The sequence below is a fragment of the Bidens hawaiensis genome, unplaced genomic scaffold (assembly GCF_021521415.1).
Source record: "Bidens hawaiensis isolate Kalapana, Puna unplaced genomic scaffold, B.hawaiensis_p1.1 tig00029887_1, whole genome shotgun sequence".
In the NCBI taxonomy this organism is placed as follows: domain Eukaryota; kingdom Viridiplantae; phylum Streptophyta; class Magnoliopsida; order Asterales; family Asteraceae; genus Bidens; species Bidens hawaiensis.
Window position 1 is genome coordinate 37,013 of NW_027494964.1, and position 19,286 is coordinate 56,298.

General features: G+C 34.1%; 2 protein-coding genes and 1 pseudogene across 3 annotated transcripts; 2 read left to right on the plus strand and 1 right to left on the minus strand.

Moving 5' to 3' along the window:
• The first annotated feature begins 384 nt into the window (after positions 1–384).
• Positions 385–5,378, plus strand: LOC143579614 (protein NUCLEAR FUSION DEFECTIVE 4-like). Its single transcript, XM_077062864.1, has 3 exons — positions 385–945; positions 3,114–4,027; positions 4,552–5,378. The coding sequence occupies exons 1-3, from the start codon at positions 613–615 to the stop codon at positions 5,024–5,026; spliced, it is 1,722 nt and encodes a 573-aa protein (XP_076918979.1). The 5' UTR covers positions 385–612; the 3' UTR covers positions 5,027–5,378.
• Positions 5,379–6,032: 654 nt separating this feature from the next.
• Positions 6,033–11,464, minus strand: LOC143579620 (TITAN-like protein; annotated as a pseudogene). Its single transcript, XR_013143494.1, has 8 exons — positions 11,360–11,464; positions 8,915–9,240; positions 8,109–8,235; positions 7,770–8,039; positions 7,658–7,738; positions 7,402–7,462; positions 6,298–6,698; positions 6,033–6,216 (listed from the first exon to the last, which is right to left on the minus strand). The product of XR_013143494.1 is annotated as a TITAN-like protein (transcript).
• Positions 11,465–15,982: 4,518 nt separating this feature from the next.
• On the plus strand, positions 15,983–19,189 carry LOC143579626 (uncharacterized). The gene is made up of 9 exons (XM_077062874.1): positions 15,983–16,195; positions 16,497–16,572; positions 16,694–16,733; positions 17,415–17,473; positions 17,558–17,595; positions 17,732–17,795; positions 17,876–17,929; positions 18,032–18,133; positions 18,946–19,189. Exons 1-9 carry the CDS (start codon positions 16,011–16,013, stop codon positions 19,000–19,002), a joined length of 675 nt encoding a protein of 224 aa, XP_076918989.1. The 5' UTR covers positions 15,983–16,010; the 3' UTR covers positions 19,003–19,189.
• The last annotated feature ends 97 nt before the right edge of the window (positions 19,190–19,286 follow it).

Genomic DNA, 19,286 nt, shown 5'->3' on the forward strand with positions numbered 1-19,286 from the left:
TGAAACGTTGACAAAAATATGCTCGTTTAAATAGGTATGTTCAGATTTTTGTTAACCATATTTTTGTAAAATATATATGAAGAAAACTAAAAAGGATAAAATTAGAGTAAAAAATGGATAATCATGAGGGGTTAAAGCTGTAACTAATTCTTAATTTTACAAAATTTAAATAAAGTTGAGGTACTATAGTTGTAATTATGTTTATACAAATCAAATGAATGTGAGTAATATGTTTGTAAAAGACAAATCTATCCCTACTTAAACATGTACCTAATGCATAATAAGTTGTAAATCTCTTAATATGAAGTGTCTTAATTTGCCCTTTTTTGATGTATTATATATAATATAGATACATTCCACCTCAAAAACTAAAATATTAACCAGGTCTAGAATTGTTGCGTATATTTCTTGAATTGTAACACATAGAGCCCACAAGCCACAATATTATTATTATTCACTCCATCAACGTCCACCACATTTTCATTTACTAGATAACCTCCGTTAATCCAAATAATCAACCCCACAATATATATCAATCAGAGACCAATCTTCTATCCAATTCATAAATAGTAGCTACTAGCCAGTCATCAACAAAACAAAACACAAGAAACAATGAATTCACATGACAAGACCAAGAGTCTGTTCAACAACAGATGGCTGGTGTTTGTGGCTTCAATGTGGGTGCAATCATGTTCCGGTATAGGGTACATGTTTGGGAGCATATCTCCAGTCATCAAGAAAACCATGGGTTACAACCAACGCCAGATTGCCTTGTTGGGTGTGGCTAAAGATATCGGTGATGCTATCGGGTTTATCGCGGGTAGTTTGTGTGAAGTGGCTCCGATTTGGGTGGTTTTGTTCATAGGAGTGATTCAGAATTTGGTTGGGTATGGTTTGGTTTGGCTGACTACTATACACACCTTGCCTGAATTGCCTTTGTGGGTGGTTAGTTGCTCTTTTAACACTTTTGTTTGATTAGAAAAAGTCGTAGTTATGGATTAGATATTGATTCTCTTGTTTTTAAGGGGTGTTTGGGAATTACTGGTGTGAGCGAGCCAAGCCGCTCGTCGGTTACTCTAGATCGGATCAAAATGAGCGGAGCCGAGCCTCGAATAAAGCTAGATTAGTTATTGAGTTTGAGCTCTTTGTTGAATTTTAACGAGTCTTGCTGATATTTAAGTTTTAACTCTTTTGGGCTTTTATTTATAGTTTCACACTGCATAACCGAGCTCGCATTGAGCTCGTTTAAGGTTTTTCTCATATATTTAAGTATTTAACAGTATAATAAGAAATATATATATATATGTGTGTGGAAAAGTTAACGTACAAATGAAATTAACGTGCTAATTGTGATAATTAAGTAATTATGTGATTACTCTATGAGACTATAATCTAATTACATAATTACCCTAGTTGTATGTTTAACTATAGGGTTTAGATCAAATACAATGAAATTTAAGTCCGAATTGTGATAATCAAGTAGAGTAGTTATGTAATTACATAATTATTTAATTCTCACAATTAGCACGTTACTTTTATTTGTGTTTGATCCAACCATATATATATATATATATATATATATATATATATATATATATATATATATATATATATATATATTTATTAATTATTAATAATAAAGGAGCCGTGACCAGGCTGAACTCAGGCTTAGATAATTCAAACATGTGTTTTGAGAGCAAAGATATTCACTTACCGACAGAAGTGTTTGGATCAACACGTGTTGCTGAGTAGGTTAAAAACTTATCTTTATGTACTAAAAATTAATTTTGTCGACTTATTACCAAAGCATTGTCGATTGGTAGTTTTGACTTTATTTACCACAACATTCATGTGTATATACCATATATTGTCTCCAACTACTATTTTTTTCTATAAATATGTTTTCTAACTAACATGCTTTGGGCAATATCTCATGTTTCTGTCACTATTTCATGTGAAATAATATTGTCAATTGTGACTTCTAAACCTATATTATATCAACAATAATCTAATGTTTTGAATAAATTTAGTAAAGATTTTTAACAAATAGCACTTGAGGTGACTTTTTTTTGTCAACCCATCTATACGCCCTACTAAATTAGGGGTGAGCAAGAAACGGTTCGGAACTGTCAAAAGTCAGAACCAAGGAAATGAAACCGTGTCGGTGCCTCAGAACAACTAACGTAGCTAATGTGTGTTACCTTACGATTCTCTGTTCTTAGTATTTGCATTAAATGGTTCCCGGTTCGGTTCCGGGTAAAACCGACGGTTCTAGACATGGAACCGAAGAACTGGAATATTAAGAACTTTTTACATAAAACCGCCAATCGCTATATTTATAGGGTAACTTATAGTCGGCATCCATTTAATCATTCTTTAATTCAAAATCTTCCTTCTTTACGTTCAATACTTGCAGTCAGGATCGATTTTGATTCTAGCTTTCAAGGTAATGTAATACATAATAATATGATATTCGCTTTATCTACCTCCACTAATGATTTATTTAACTCAACAACAAGTTTTTAATCTGAACATGTTCATGTGTAATCTAAATTAATTTTTTCGTGAAAGAAGACATAAAATTATATAAACTTTTTTTTGCAATTTGCAAAGTTAGCACAACTCATTTGATGAATAAACAACCGAACCGGTTCTGGCACAAAACCAATTAGCAAAACCGACTTTACCTGTTCTGGAACCAAACCGGTTTACTATAGTAGGTTCTTGCTTCGGTACTATTTTTCAGCCATTTTCAGTTCTGGTTCGGTTCTCGCGGTTCCGAACCGATGCACAACTAAAGTAGGAAAAAAATTGGCATATAGCGTGCCAAACGCATACTATTTGCAAGATTTTCAACGCTTCTCGTTTAAATAGTTATGCGTCTTATGTTGAATAAGAAAAATTGCACATGGTCCGTGTGGCTTGACCATATTGCAAGTTTGGTCCCCGGATTTTAAAAATTGTCAAACTTGGTCCAAACATTTATGATAGAGTTGCACAAATGGTCCCCTACTTTGATCATATTGCAAGTTTGGTCCCTAAATTTTCAAAAATTGCAAGTTTGATCCCCCAGATTTTTAAATTTTTCTAAAAGTTTCGGTTTTTATTTGCAGTTATGTGTTTGCATATTTGTCGGAACGAATGGAGAAACCTACTTTAACACGGGCGCTCTCGTTTCGGGTGTTCAAAACTTCCCTAAAAACCGCGGACCCGTTGTAGGGATACTTAAGGGTTTTGCGGGCTTAAGTGGTGCAATATTAACTCAAATTTATACGGTTTTAAATTTTCCGGATCAAGCTTCGGTCATACTCGTGGTTGCAGTGGGACCCACAATCGTAATCTCTTCATTAATGTTCATAGTCAGACCCGTTGGAGGCAGTAAACGAGCCCAACAATCCGACAACACAAGTTTCTTATATGTTTATAGCATTTGCCTCATTCTTGCAGCTTATCTTTTAGCTGTTTTAGTATTACAAGATGTGATTGATTTAAGCCAAACCATTATAACTTGGCTCACAGTTGGGCTCCTGACTTTAATAATACTCCCCGTCGTGATTCCCATTTTCGTGGTTTTTTTCTCATCTTCACGAGCCGAGACTCGTTTAGAGGATACCCTTTTAAACGAGGACCAAAGACGAGAAAACAAAGTAATGTTTAGTGAAGTGGAAGATGAAAAGGGTTCGGAAATCGACTTGCTTTCGGCTCAAGAAAGGCAAAAAAGAATGAACCATTTGCAAGCTAAGTTGGTGCAGGCTGCAGCCGATGGAGCCGTGAGGGTGAAACGCAAAAAGCGTCCGCGAAGAGGGGAGGATTTTACGTTAATGCAAGCGTTGGTAAAAGCCGACTTTTTGCTTTTGTTTTTTAGTTTGGTGTTTGCTTCGGGGTCGGGTTTGACCATTATCGATAACCTTGGTCAAATGTGCGAGTCACTCGGGTACGAAAATCCTCATGTTTTTGTTTCCATGATCAGTATTTGGAACTTTCTTGGTCGTGTTGGTGGCGGATACTTCTCCGAGATTATTGTAAGGTGCGTTTGTAATGTGTGCTAGATTATTGATTTTTGGATTTTTTTTTTTTCTGTTTTTACAATTGGTTCGGTTTTGGTTTTTCGATATTGCCACTAAAACTTGAAATATATATTTTTTGGGTTGGGGGGGGGGGTGAAGATGGCCAAAAGTTACGAATTTAGGCTGGAAACTTTGTATGTAAATTTTTTTTAATTAATTGATCAACTGATTATTAATAATTGAGCCTAAAAATTTTAAGGATACACCATTTATTATTTTTTTTATATAAATTGTTTTACATTCAAAAAATAAATTATTATCAATAAAGTCGGTTTTTTGGGTTCAACAGACTCGTTCGGTTTTTGGTACATGCAAAACAGAAATTGAACCGTAAATTTGGTTTTTGAAAAACATAAAACCAAACCTTCGTTTTTGTGTTGGTTCAGTTGTTTTGGTTACATGTTGGTTATTGGTTTCATGCACGCCTCTATTTGCCATCCCTTAACATAGTGTCTGTGTCCTAACAAATCTTCTTGCATATCAGAAAACACGCATACCCAAGACCGGTAGCAATGGCGGGAGTTCAACTCATAATGGCGGGTTCCCTTTTCTACTATGCATTGGGCGCACCTGGCGCAATATACGTTGTTTCGGTTGTAATGGGCTCGTGCTACGGGGCCCATTGGGCCATTGTCCCCTCTGCAGCGTCGGAACTATTCGGTTTAAAGAGTTTTGGAGCACTTTATAACTTCCTCGCACTCGCAAGCCCAGCGGGCTCTCTTATCTTCTCGGGTGTGATTGCAAGTGGGATTTATGACTATGAAGCAAAAAAGCAAAACTCAATGAAATATCATATTCTTCAAGAAAACGAAGAACTCACTTGCTACGGGACTGTTTGTTACTCGCTTACTTGCGGGATATTATCGGTTCTTTGCCTAATCGCAGTTTCTTTGAGTATGGTGGTTGTTTATAGAACCAAAAGAGTGTATGCACAGTTGTATGGGAATTCACAAACTTAAAAGGTGTTCTTGATGAAAGAATTGATTTGTGTATTGATATCGGAGAACGTTGAAACCGATGATGTTGATTTGATGTTGGTATGGGAGAAAAGAGGTTCGGCTTTCTGCATAGTTTTGGGTTATGAGAATGGTTAAACCTGTTGGATCCAGGGTTGTATACAAGCAGGAGGAATTCATATTGGCAAGACTTAAAATGATTAATAAGGTTTATGTAAACCATTATTATTATTCTTTGTGTTTGTAAAGTGCAGTTTCGACCCGTGTTTTTTAATATGGGTATTGTAACAAACATAAGATTTAAGAACACAAATCCTGCTTTTGAAATTACCAATTTACAGGTTCATGTTCAATATCTGTAATCATTACTACCGACGATCCATGTATTTGTTTTGCATACTTGAGGTAGAATTCATTCAGATTTTGAGCTTTTGCTAGCAGTTTCTGTTCCAAAAGTTTGATGTTTTCTTGGAAAATTCATAGAAAGACAGTGTTTGCATTCACTAAGGTTCTACCTCTATTTGATTCATTTTCGGTTCACAGTTGAGCTGAGAATGTTACTTTATGTAATTAAATTTTGCTTTTTTTCCTTCTGCAACGGTTATTCTGATTTAATGGAACTGATAGTTGATAATTGATGATTAGCTCCTACAGTCGTCAGGTGATGCTTTTTTTCTAAAATAATCCGTTTCAACCAAAACCCATTTTAGGCAGACCCGTTCTCACCAGAACCAAACTGGTAATTCTTTATAACGACCCAATTTAATCAAAACCTGGTATGATCATCTGACCCAACTCGACCAGCCATTTTGCCAGGTATACTATCAACTAGATACGGGCTTAAAAGTGTGAACTATAATCATAACTTGGGAAACTATAATATATTAATATGCAACCACACATACAACTTCAATTAAAGCTGAAAGGTTGGAAGTTGGATCAGAAACATCCAAATTAGATCAAAACTGAAAGTGTGATTGTAATATAATAATATGGTAATTTTCAGTCACATATGTCGTATCTTAGAGACCGTTTGAACGTGATTACCAAGATTAAAGTGTAATTCAAAAGAACAATATACAGACCAGACTGGGATAACAGTTTTATCTACTTGCACATACCCTGTCAGTTGTCAGTTAGTTTCAATCTAGACTCCTCTGTAAGCAAAAACATCATCCATTGTCTTCTTGGCGCTGACATCATACACAAAAGCATGATAAAATATTACTGAATTTGACAATAATATTACAAAATATAAGTATTTATAATCTTACCATTCTCTTGCTAATATAAGGCTGTAACTGCATTGGCAAATCAAGACTTTGACCTTCATCTTTGACCGGCTTCTTAACCTCCACCCCAAATTCCTTTCTAGAATCTTTCCTGCTACCAGATTGCCACACTCTACCAAAGTTGGGAAGCCAGCTGGCATCAAATTTATTAACAGGCGACACCCCTTTTTTCTCCATTTCCATCTCTAACTTCCTTTTCTCTGCCCATGCAGCACCAACCCTTTTAGGATTTAACTTTGACTTTTTACTTTTAGTTTTAATGTTGACCGCATCAATATGGCTACCGTTAGTTGTGTCAAACCAGGGAGGAGGTGCACCAGAATGCACATTTCCTGTATTCGGTTCACGAAATGTAGAAGAAATTTGTGTGATCTTCTGCAGACCTACAAAGAAAAAAATATATTGTCTTATTAAGTCTCATGAGTGTATTTAACATTACTTCTTGACATGGAACATGCAGTTAGGAGTGTGCATGAAATCTAGAAAACCGAGATAACGAACCAACATAACCAAACCGAAACAAAAATCAAAGGTTTGGTTTTATATGTTCGTGAAAACTGAAGTTACGACTTACGCCTTGGTTCTGTTTTGTTTGATTAAAACCGAATAAACCAAACCGAACTGAATTTATGGATTTTCATTCTTAATTTTGAATGTTAAATAATTTATAAGAATTTAATAAATAGTGTAGCCCAAATGTATAATAATCAATTAAGCATTAATTAACAAAAAAAAAAGATTTAGGCCCAAATATATTATTTTTGGGCAACATTTTTTGGCCCAAATATTTCAGGATTCAGATCCCAAATTGAATAGTTCTCAAATGCTCAAAAACCGAGTTTTCGGTTGTTGGTTCAGATCCCAACCCAAACCGACCCATGCACACCCCTAAATGCAGTGGTTGGACGGGTTGAGAAATGGGTCAAACGAACTATGTGGGTTAAAATTGCCATAACTAACAATTTCAGGTGGCAAACAGTTTCAGAAACCAAAAATCTGTCAGTTGAATGCGTGACTCACCCAGAATATTAAATAAATTAAACCAGATTGGCAAATTAAGAAACAAAGTGAAATTGTTAAGGATACCTGTTGAACTACCAACGCCATTGGATTCCCTTTTCTCTGCATATACCTGGCATGTCTTCCCCTATGACATTAGTATATGCCACAAAAATGGCAATAAACACAAACAAAGAACAAGATAAAAGCCAACCAAATTGATCAAAATCATGATACTAGACAACGCTGTATGATAAATGGTATTAAACCATGTAATTAACATGAAAATATGATAACAGTAATATCACTACAATAACAGTCATCATAATAATTAGAAACATACCAGCCCATTGTGATTATAACCTTCAGTTAAGCCAATCCCACCTACACAACCACCAAAAAAGTTTTAATGAAAAATGTTTATGTAAATCTTTAAAAGTAAAAAAAATGTGTATAATCGAAAGATTTGCATATGACGAAGTACCAGTTGCCACATGTCCCGATGAATCTGAATAGGATACCTGATATTTCTCATTTGTATAATTTTGTAAAGGCAAAACATTATTTTGAAAACTTGAATTATGAGACATGATACGACTGCTGTCAAAGTTATCTACATAATCAAATTTCCGTTCATTGTGGATATCATTTGGAGGCCCAATTGAAGGTCCTTTAGTTTGTTCAATTTCACCACCATTCTTCAAATATATGCACTTGTTTTCATACTGCAATAAAATGTAAATAACAATCATAAGTATCATGAACATGCTTGTAACAAAAATAAATGAATATACCTTAGAAAGATCTGCTTCAGTAAACCTAAAACGATCAACTCGATCCATTCCACCACCGTATTTCCACATGAAACTTTTCAAGTTTTTTAAATGATCTGCACTTGCCAGATGTCTGACTCCTTTCTCACTTACAAAACAACATAAAGGTAGGGGTCAGCAACAACTGAATCATTAACCAATAACCAACAAACCCCGACCAAAATTAACCAAAAACTGAATTAATAAAAAATCTGTTATTGAATTTCTTTTGCACCCTTGGTTAACCGAAATTAACCAAATCCAACCGTTCATATTTTCACATATTTCTCGCTTTTATGCTCCCATTTCATGTATTTCATATTTTATACCTCCACGTCATGCATTTATACCTCGATTCCATGTACTTCTAAACAAAAAATTTAGCCCAAATTTGGTCTGGTTATTAACCGAACCGAAAACCAACAAACTAACCGTATAAACCAAACTGATTACCCAAAAACGGATTCGTTAATAAACAAATTAACCGCCAACTTCGATTTCAGTTTCAGCTAATAACCGAGTGCACACCCCTACATAAAAGGTGTTTAGGAGCTTTAAATATCATTATTACAACTTATGAGAAACAAAATCACATTCATAATTCAGTTAATTAGTTGACAGAATTTGACGATTCTAACCCTAACTTATCACAAATATGAACCAAACAATCAAAACTGATAATTCAAACCTTTAAATCATAAACAAATAGCATCTACCAGTTGAATGAATAAGATGATGATAATAATAATAATAATAATAATAATAATAATAATAATAATTTAGCTCACCAGGTGAATGAGCTGCCGTGTTCTGTAACATCTGAATCGCAAAAGACGCACCAGAACCTGTTGCGAGAAGCAAGATCCGGAGGAAGTAAGCTAGGGTTGTTCAGGAAGAACCGTACGTCGGATATTTTGGACTGGAATCGTGATAGGAACGACGAGAGAGATTTGACGTGGTTCGGAAAGAAGTTGTGACGGCGACCTTGATTGTGATTGAGCTTGCATACTTTACAATACTCGTATTCGGTGTGCTTTCGCTTGCCATTAGGTTTTGAGTTCTTCGTCACCGGTGTACCGGTGCTTGGGTTAGGGTTCATCATCTCCGGTGGTGCCTATCGTTTTGCTGAAACATGTTATTTTTATATAGGGGGTGTTTGGCCTAGCTTTTTTAACAATAGTTTTTTTTAGCTTTTTTTTTTCTTACAAAATAAGCTTAACTTGGTGTTTGTTTTAGCTTTTTAAGCTTATGCTTATTAACTTATATAAGCTTATTTGAATATGGTTTTTCAGCTTATTTGATGAAGCTTAATTGTTTAATGGTGTAAATTACTCATTTGTCCTCAAATGGTGATGGATTAGTAATTATTACTCTAACAAATTAAAGAATGTTGGATTTAACAACTTATTAAGACACATAATTAACTTGTAAAATATAAGTTAATCCAAACACTTAAAAAAGCTTATCAAATAATAGAAAAAAAGCTAGAAGCTAATTTTAGATATAAGCATAAGCTTAAAAATAAAAAGCTAGGCCAAACACCCCCATAGTGTTGAGCATTCTGTGTTTTTGCCAATAAGCTAATGCTTTTTAAAAGCCTCAAATGCTTTTAAATAAGCCAATAAACATTTTTCAAACTCAATTCAAACATGCTCTTACTATGAGACAATGAACCACGTTCCAAGGTTTCGGGATCCTTCAATTTGTTTTTGAAAATTTATTTTCTTAACTTATTTAATTGTTTATATTGATTTCTTTTCCTTTTTTTATGTAGTTGTTTGATAAGGGTGTTCTTCTTAAGGTGGCGGGGGTTCAAGTCTCCCCAAAGACGAAAGTTTGCCAAAGCAACCTTTAGTGTGGGGCTCATGGATGTTTGTTATTCAAAAAAATATAATAATAATAATAATAATAATAATAATAATAATGCCTATATTAGTCCTATTTTTTATATAAGCTAGGACCAAGTGAGTTCAAAACCGAATGTATGAATCCAATTTACTTTCAAAGTAAACATTTATTGTCAAGAGGTTTATTAAAAAATTATTGACCAATGGGTTAGTGGTCCATCAGCAAAGCAAAGTCTTTAAACACCTTGGGTTGGAAGAGTTTTTTATTACCATACACAAAATAACACCGAGTTACATGGATAGTTCAGGTGCCGAAACATTAAATTACCATACACAAAATAACACCGAGTTACAGAATCAACTTTCATTACCTAAATAACATTTTTTTGTCACTAATTAACTTGAAATAGCATGACCGACTCGATAGGGTGCTCAATTGTTGTAGTACATTACCAGTCTTGAGTGAAATGGGTTCGAAATGATGCTTATAGTCTCCTTAATAGTAGTTTTATATTCGTTGTTAACAATCACATAATATATTACAAGAAAAGTTACGAAAATAGTCAACTTAACTTTTTATATTATTATTCACCAAAATAGACATAAAAAAGAAAAGCCTCTGGGCTAAATTCTAAAAAAATTTCAAATTATGAAGCAATACTCTTTTATGTGATTTGAGTTTTTTTACTATTAAAATTAAATTTCCAGATATATAAATCAAATTCACGTGAAAAGTGTGATCGAGCAGTTGCGACATGAAATATGCTTGGGACCATACTATATACATGCGATCATAATCGTTCCTTTACACACATTCACGAAAATAGTTTTTTTCTCCCAACTAATCGGACGTTTTTCTTCGATCTGCACTACCACCACCACTCCACTAGTGGAGTCTGTGCGTATGCCGCCTCCGTCCTCTTCGACTCATGTTGGAACTATGCTAATTCTTATTACCTCTCACCGGCGGAGAAATCTGAATGCCGGTGTATTAGATCTATAGGTACCAGTTTTTTTCCCAATAGATTCACCTTTTTTATTGTTAAATTTCCCACGACCAAACGTTTAAATTTGTGGGCCAGTAGGTACGAGACAAGGCGAACTGCATAATAAAATACGATATCATAAAAAAAACTGAGATTGATACAGTGGCTAATATGGGTATTTGAGTATTAAGATGTGCGGACAAATCTTAGTTTGCAAAATCAGGTTTGCTAGTGACTGTTGTTGTAGCTTATGACAGTGTGATTGTAACAATAAAATTATGTATCAAATGGCAGTTTGCAATATTAGGTATTACAAAGCTAAAGTTGCATTTTGGAATATGACAGTTTGTGTATAGAAGTATGAGTTAGAGTTCAGTATGTGTAGCTAAATAGAAATCACCTTAAGCTCGATTATATGTTTAGATCGAAGAAACATCCGAAGCGCCTCGTATTTCATGATACGCAGATCATGATGAACACCAAGAGCTTTATGCTCCAATGCCATTGCTCAAGAAGTTGCCTATTTTCTTGTGTTTAGTATGATCTCCGCGTAAACCTTCATCACCTCCATTTTCTTGCAAAAAAAATCAAATATCACCAAACGATTTTAGATTAAGTCAAAATAAACCTGCAGTTCATCTTCAAAACGACGAATCCTGTTGTCAATTAGCATCTCTGCAACCAGCGGCTGCGTAGGAGTCTGGAAGGCGTCCATGGAAGATGTGGCTCAGATAAAGGCTTCCGTCGGAATATAGCCGACATTATCTGAGGAAGACTCGGGAATATCAGTAGTAGACTAATGCATAGTCGGCGTAGGAATCATGAAGGCATCACTAGCATCCATGGACGATGTTGCTCGGACAAAGGCTTCCGCCGGAAAATAACACGTGAGGGGGGTAAGAATAAATATATGTATTTATATATTTATATATGGTCATCATTATCATCATTTATATAATAACATATCAAAATAATTAAACTATACCTTATTATTATATTAGATAGTTAATTGTTGATTGACCATATTACCATTACTTGCTAATAAATAGTTTCCCCGTATATAAATATATCGAGAGAATACTTAACATCATAACAAAACCCTAAACACACACACGAAACAATTTCCATGTGCCTCTCTCCCAATATTCAATTTTACACAAAACTCTAATCCCCATCATTAACATACATGGGAAACTCGATCAAGCTGACTATCTTATCGTCAGGATCATTCTCATCAACCGTGGTTATTCTCTTTGTTGTAACATGTATGTTTTATTTATATGTTTATCATATTATTCATGTTTTTCAATTACAAACGTGAAGAACTGATCAACAGGTTGTATCAGAGCTATGTTGATTAATAAGTTCTTCACGTTTTCCATAAATATGGATCTAAACCCGAAGACATGGACTAAAACATGATAATCCCTAATTTTGTTATATTATTCTTGAACTTAATAAATTGGTTTTCATATAAATTGTTTAAAATCTTTGAACCTGACTTCATTATTAAGAATATGTTAAGAATGATGGTGTTTTTTTTTTCGGTGATGTTCTTCGTGTTCCTCATGGTTTCCGAATAATAACATGTATGTCGGTTTAAAATTTGGATTAGGATGTGTTTTGTTTCTATTTTTTGCTAAACTTTATCTCTAAGTTATTTCAAATCTGATTAATTAATAAAAGTTAGATTTTTTTAAAAACAACTAAATTTTGGAGATAAAGTTATTCTCTTAGAATTTTGGACTGAAATTTTATCGTCTAAAATTAGTTTTTGGGTTTTTTAATGTTCACCGAGAACTCATAATTTTCAAGATCTCATAACACTGAGAACTCATAATTTTTTAAGATCTCATAAAACCGAGAACTAATACTACCGAAAACACTAAAATTACCTAGAACTCCTAATTTTCGAGATCTCATAAAACAGAGAACTCATAATACCGAAAACACCAAAATTACCGAAAATTCATATTTTATGAAAACTAATTTTTCCGAACACTCTTAAATCTCATAAACAATTTACTAAAAATTTTTTCGGGGCTCTCGCAAACAGTTTACTAACTGTTGATTTGCTAATAACTAATTAAATGTTTTTGTACACTTAAAACTTATAAAATTTATAAAACAAAAAAGGATTCTATCATTTAATCATTATTTCCCGCTCCTAATTTTATTTCGCCCTAAAAAATAATTGCAGTTGGTCGAACTAACAAAAGTCAATTAGTTAGCATGGTAGCTCGTGACGTTATTCTATAGAATGGCCAACTACCTTATTTCACAACTCACAAAGACCGGTCAACTACTTTATCGCCTTCATCACTACCTTCATGAACATGTTCCGCTGACCAAAGGAACTTTTTAGGCGCATTCGCTACGTTGATTACCTCCGGACATCTTGTAACACCCTTGGCAAACACAACATCGTCCCACTCTTAGGCTATCCCACATCGGCCGTGGACAAGAGAGATCATTGGTTCATAAGTAATGTTCTGCCTCTTAACATCACCAACGCGTTTTGGGCAACCAAAAACAAATCCGTGAGCTCTTCGTGGGCAGAAGCGGACAATATTGGTGGTGCAAGAGGCTGGGGTGTTACACATCTATCAGCACTGATCCAATACCAGCGACAACCATTGCTGCTTCAAGAGGTTTTGCTCGTGGACAAGCATTCCCCGATGTTGTGGCTTCTTTACGAGCCGACTTAGCCGGAGGTCTCGATAGCCTTTCTGGCATTTCACATAATTGTCATTAATGTTATATTGAATGTAAAGTTATATTTATGAATTGAATCTTTCAAATGATTATTGTTGTATGAGTTCGTTATTTTTTAGATTTTTTAAGAAAGTTTTTGACTTATGGTAACGATTTGTGTAATTTATATTGATTGTTTTATGTTATTAAATATGATTTTTACATACTCGTTAAATAAGCCTGAACATTAAGAATAGTTTTATATGAGTAGTTAAGCTTTTCAAGTTGAGCTCGAGTGGATTTTAAACTCTCGAGCCAAGCTCGGACTTGTAACATGAAGGCTCGCTGAGCCATTGACCCAAGCTCAAGCCATGTTGACCTTCAACCACCGGATCGGCTCGTTTACAAATCTACTTGGAGATCTTCCAAAAACTATGGTCAACATTACCATGTATCTTTATAAGAAACGAAGATCTTTATGTAATATGTTCTATGTTATGAAAAATTGGCTAAATTCCACAAAGTAAACAAACAACCCACTGCAATTTTTTAAATAGGAAGTGTAAAGATTTAATGTTATGATGTTTGATGGCGGTTCAGTTTTTAGAAGCATTAGTATCAAGTTATCAACTGTTAAATTACTAGCTATATGTTATTATAGGTTAAAACACTATGTGAGAAGGCAAAATAGATACTTATGGGCGAAAACAATGTTCAGGTGTGAGTTATTTATCGCATATGTATTATAAAATATGTTACACAGAGTTTAATAAATATATCTTTTATTTTTTTTCATTTTCTTGTATGGACGAAGATATTATTCATTTGAAACTGTAACGGTAAGTTGAAGCTGAAACATGTTATTTTTATATAATGTTTTATTGTGGGACAATGGGAGTCTAGCTTTATAATGAATCAATGCTATCTAGTTTACACATTGTTTTCTTATCTTCTGATGTTGTGTACTTTCTGAACAATGTTCATAAAAGTCATGCATATTAAATTTATTGGCCTATAAGAACTAAAACTTTCTTTTTAGTAGGATTAAGTTTGCTATCAAAAAGGGGTTGCAGCGCTGTTTTTTGCTCTCTTAGGTTGTTCTATATGGTGGGGGCATCCTCCACAGTGTCACGTGAGCACTGGGGGTTTCGAAACCCTTCTCCATAACACCCACTGTGATTTAAAGTTCCTCCCCCCCCTCCCGAGCGCCCTCCCTGTGGTGTGCAGAGGCTTCGAAGCCCCATGGGAGCCCTCAATAGTGCCCATAGCATCAAGTCTTACGGCTTACCTGTCACTTCATTGTAAATTGTTTGGATATTTTTATTAACAGAATAACGATTAGTTCGATAAAAAAAAGGTTAAGCTGAAAAAAGGAACGAGTCCAACATGTTAAAAGTCGACCAAAGTTTATTTTTAATGGATGAAACCTGTATGCAAGATTTATTCAAAACATTATAATGTTGCCGAAATTATATGGATTTTATATGACCATTTCGACTCATATAAAAGCTCTTTGTTTTAATAAAATTTATATAAAATTCATAAATGATGAAAGTTGAGTGGTTAGAAGACTATATATCCTAAATAAGATATTATACGGTTTTTAGCATTTAGCAAATTATAGATCTAAACTATTAACTACTTTGATCAAAAACCCAAATCTATCCCTAGGTTTCTTTAAAAACTTGCATTTTTATAACAACCCTACATCAATAAGATAAACCAAATAATAAAGAGTTTAATAAGATAACAAAACTAAATAAACTGTTAGGACACAAAAAGAAAAGGCGAAGACGGATTAACCAAATTGATATAACCGTATCCAAAACCATAACCTTTTAGACGGTAGTGTTGTGACTGTGCAGAGCTACACAAACCAGTTTAAAACTCAAAACCCGTTTGGGTTAAAACGTTCGGTTTGGTTAACAAAAGTCAAAACCGGTCTACGAGCGGTTTCGGTTCGGATTGAAACTAGTTTCTTACCATGTTATGATCGGTTTCGGTTCGGATTTTGATCGGGGTTTCAGTTCGGTTAACCGGTTTTGGTGGAGAAAATTATAAACCGGTTCCAAATCGGTTTCCACATAATCAGTTACAAATCAATTCGATTTCACTTCAATTTTCAGATCAGTTCGGTTAACCGGTTTATTTGCCCACCTTTATGACCGTGAAAAATCAAATAACCGAAAAGCCCAAACAAGCCCAATAGCTAACTTATGTAAGAAAAAAAAGGCCCAACACGAATGTCACACTTTTTCCCGCTCTTTTTTCATCCACACCTACCATTTTGGCGGCAAAAGTTCATCTTCAACTGAGGCGCCACCGGTGAAATCCGTCATAATCGTCGAACTCCGGCCATGAATTCAAGAGAACTGACTCTCATATCCACGGCGGCTGTCGCCGGCGCATTGGCCTCTGCAATCGCGATTCGTTTCTTAGTAAACCCTAGCAAGAAGCTGCTTTCCGATACCTCTAATTCAAAAGATGTGTTGCAGAACAATTCATCTTCAAACGATCCTTACGATCCGTCCAAACGAAAGGGGTAAAGTTAATTAACTTCTTCAGATAAAGAATATTTTAATCGTTTGTTCAGGACTGTCTCTGAAAATCGTTAAATAAAATTAGGACGAAGGCGAGACAAAAATTGGGCCTCTTTTAGTAAAAAGAGTTTTATGATTATGATTTGGGTTGTGATTTTATTTTATTTTTTGGTTATAAAAATGGGCTTAAAACATTAAGAACTGACTTTTTTATATAAAAGAAAATTTGTGAATTTGTTTTTAATTGAGAAATTTGAAGGACAGAGAGTTATTAGTGTTGAAATTGTATCGGTTTCGATGCAGGTACTTAACGTGGGATGATTATTTTATGGCGATTGCGTTTTTATCAGCTGAGAGATCCAAGGATCCTAACAGGCAGGTTGAATTTCTGCCCTTTGATTAGTAGTGATTATGGCTACAAAATCAGACGATTATGTTGAAATTCTAATTAGGGTTATGATTTTTGGATGGTTTTTAATGCTGTTAATATTTTATTGTAGGTTGGAGCATGCTTGGTGAGTCAAGATCGTATAATACTTGGTAAGAATTTTTGGACAAATGTTTTTATTCTTATGTTTTCATTAGATATCTATGTAATATATATGTTTTCACTTGAAGTATGATACTTGTGTTAGATTACGTGTGTCCATTATTAAATGAACGGGCCAGCGGGTTGGATAACGGGTCAAGTCTGGACTGAATTAAGCAAGGAATTCATCAAAAAATAATAATAACAAATAACTAAACTGTGAAGATATTGGGAAAATTTGCAAAACTATTATATGCATCATATGAAACACATAATTAAAGCATAAATGAGAATTTATATTAAGTTTGAATTTTTGAAGTTGACTTTTCAGAAATTTTATTTTGAAATATGGACTGTGACTAGTTTTACACAAAGGAATTTGAAATTTTAAAACCCTAAGTTTGTTATAAAAGGGCCTATTCAGGTTATATTTTTACTTCTAACGAGTTAAGCGGGTCAAAAGTTGTTCAAAGTGTAATTCTAACTGCATAAAACTTCCTTATTCGTTTTATTCATCAACTTGTTTTATCGTTATAATTTTTTTATAATCATATTTGACTATTATTATTATTATCATCAAAAAAATTAAAATTTGAGGTTGATCCACCCACCAAGTTTTGACCCGTTTGACCCGTCCATTTAACCATGTCGATGCGATTTTTAACTAATTAATAATTGTGATCTATAAACAGGCATCGGCTACAACGGGTTTCCACGTGGCTGTTCTGATGACAAACTTCCATGGTCAAAAGTCAGTATTATCTAAAATAAATTTTATTATTATCTATTAATAATTTATCATAAGTTCATCACTAATCTCGTTTTATTCTTTCAGAAATCGAAGAATGACAATCCTTTAGAGACAAAATATCCGTAAGTGATGTCAGCTTTCTTATAATAACATGGTTTAAGAAGTTTTATGCGTGAAAAATACACTTTTCTGTTTTACTCGATTCACCCTTTAGAAATAAAACTTGAAACAAATTGACCCGTTATTTTCATGTTGCAGTTATGTTTGTCATGCTGAAGTTAATTGCATACTGAACACAAATCATGCATCTGCTGCAGGGCAGGTTGGTCCAACCTTTTTTTGTGAAAATATTTTGTTAGAGTATGAGTTTTTTATTAGTTATTGTTTTTTATAAATGTGTAGAGGCTCTATGTAACAATGTTTCCATGTAACGAGTGTGCAAAAGTTATCATTCAGGTGAGTTTGAAGCCCTTTTCTTAGCATGCATTTTTTTTTCCTATCTTTTGTTTTTTGTTGCATTTTTACCAATTTACCCTTTTGACTTTTTGTTTATTGCAGTCAGGGGTTTCTGAAGTTATTTATTTTGTGGAAAAGAGTTTGGAGAATTCTGATGTTATTTATGCTGCTTCTCACAAACTTTTATCTCTAGCAGGCATAAAAGTAAGCTATCCTTAATTACTTATATAGTTCAGCTGTTTAACTCATTTATTTTTATATTTTTTAAATGTCATATCATCATCATCATCGTACTCAGTATATCCCACCAATAGCAATGCTATGGTAGGGTCTGAGGAGGGTAAGATGTAGACAACCTTACCTCTATCCCATAGGGATAGAGAGGCTGCTTCCGGTGAGAGTGTGAGACCCCCGGCTCGATAGTAGTTTTGCATCAAGCCTTGGACATAAGGCACATAGCACTCAATCATCGGGACACCGGCTGATTGGTGCATGTGCCCTTGTCTTTCGGCTATCAACGCCACCACATGATGCCTGATTAACCTTCCGCCACTTTTAACGTTATTTTCATGAGATTAGTAAAATAATGTCAAAATTAGTGCAATTTTACTTTTGCCCACCCGAGGGTTCACACATAACATACATTTTTTAGATGTATGTTATGTAATAAACTAATAACTTAACTATTTTGGTCTTTTATGTCAACATGTGAAAGTTCAAAAATAAATTGACATAATTCAAAATAATTGCTTAAATAAATAAAATTGTATGTGAATTATTAATTTTAAAGTATTAATATGTAAAAAAAAATATTAAATACATGTTTTTTTGTAAACGGGCCATGTCCGTGTCAACCGGCAAATACAGGCGTCATGTTTAGGTTCATCTGTGACATGTTTTTCAGGTTCGTGTCGGGTTTGACCCGACAATCTACAAAAATAACCCGTTTACTTGTTTAGCAGCTAATTATTTAACGGCTTGTATTAGTTGCTGACAATTATTTTTTTGAATTGCAGGTTAGAAAACATCAGCCGAAGATGGATCAGATTTTACTAAGATTTCTCGAGACTTAGAATATCGTTTTACCTGTATGCTTGTCTTTTGTTGGTGTTTTTTTATACCATTAAATGAAGTAATAATACTTGAACTGTTAGGTTTTCAAGTGATTTTAGTACTTTTATAGTGATGTGTTGTACTCATGTTAAATGTGTGTTAAAATATTTTAACTGTGTTCATTGAATCGTGTTAGAGAGCATAAAAAACGTATTTTTTTCCCAATGGTGTTCAAGCTCAACTATTCATGCCGCCAATTCGACTAACACCTTTAACTTAAACTGATTAACTATATAAATCAAAA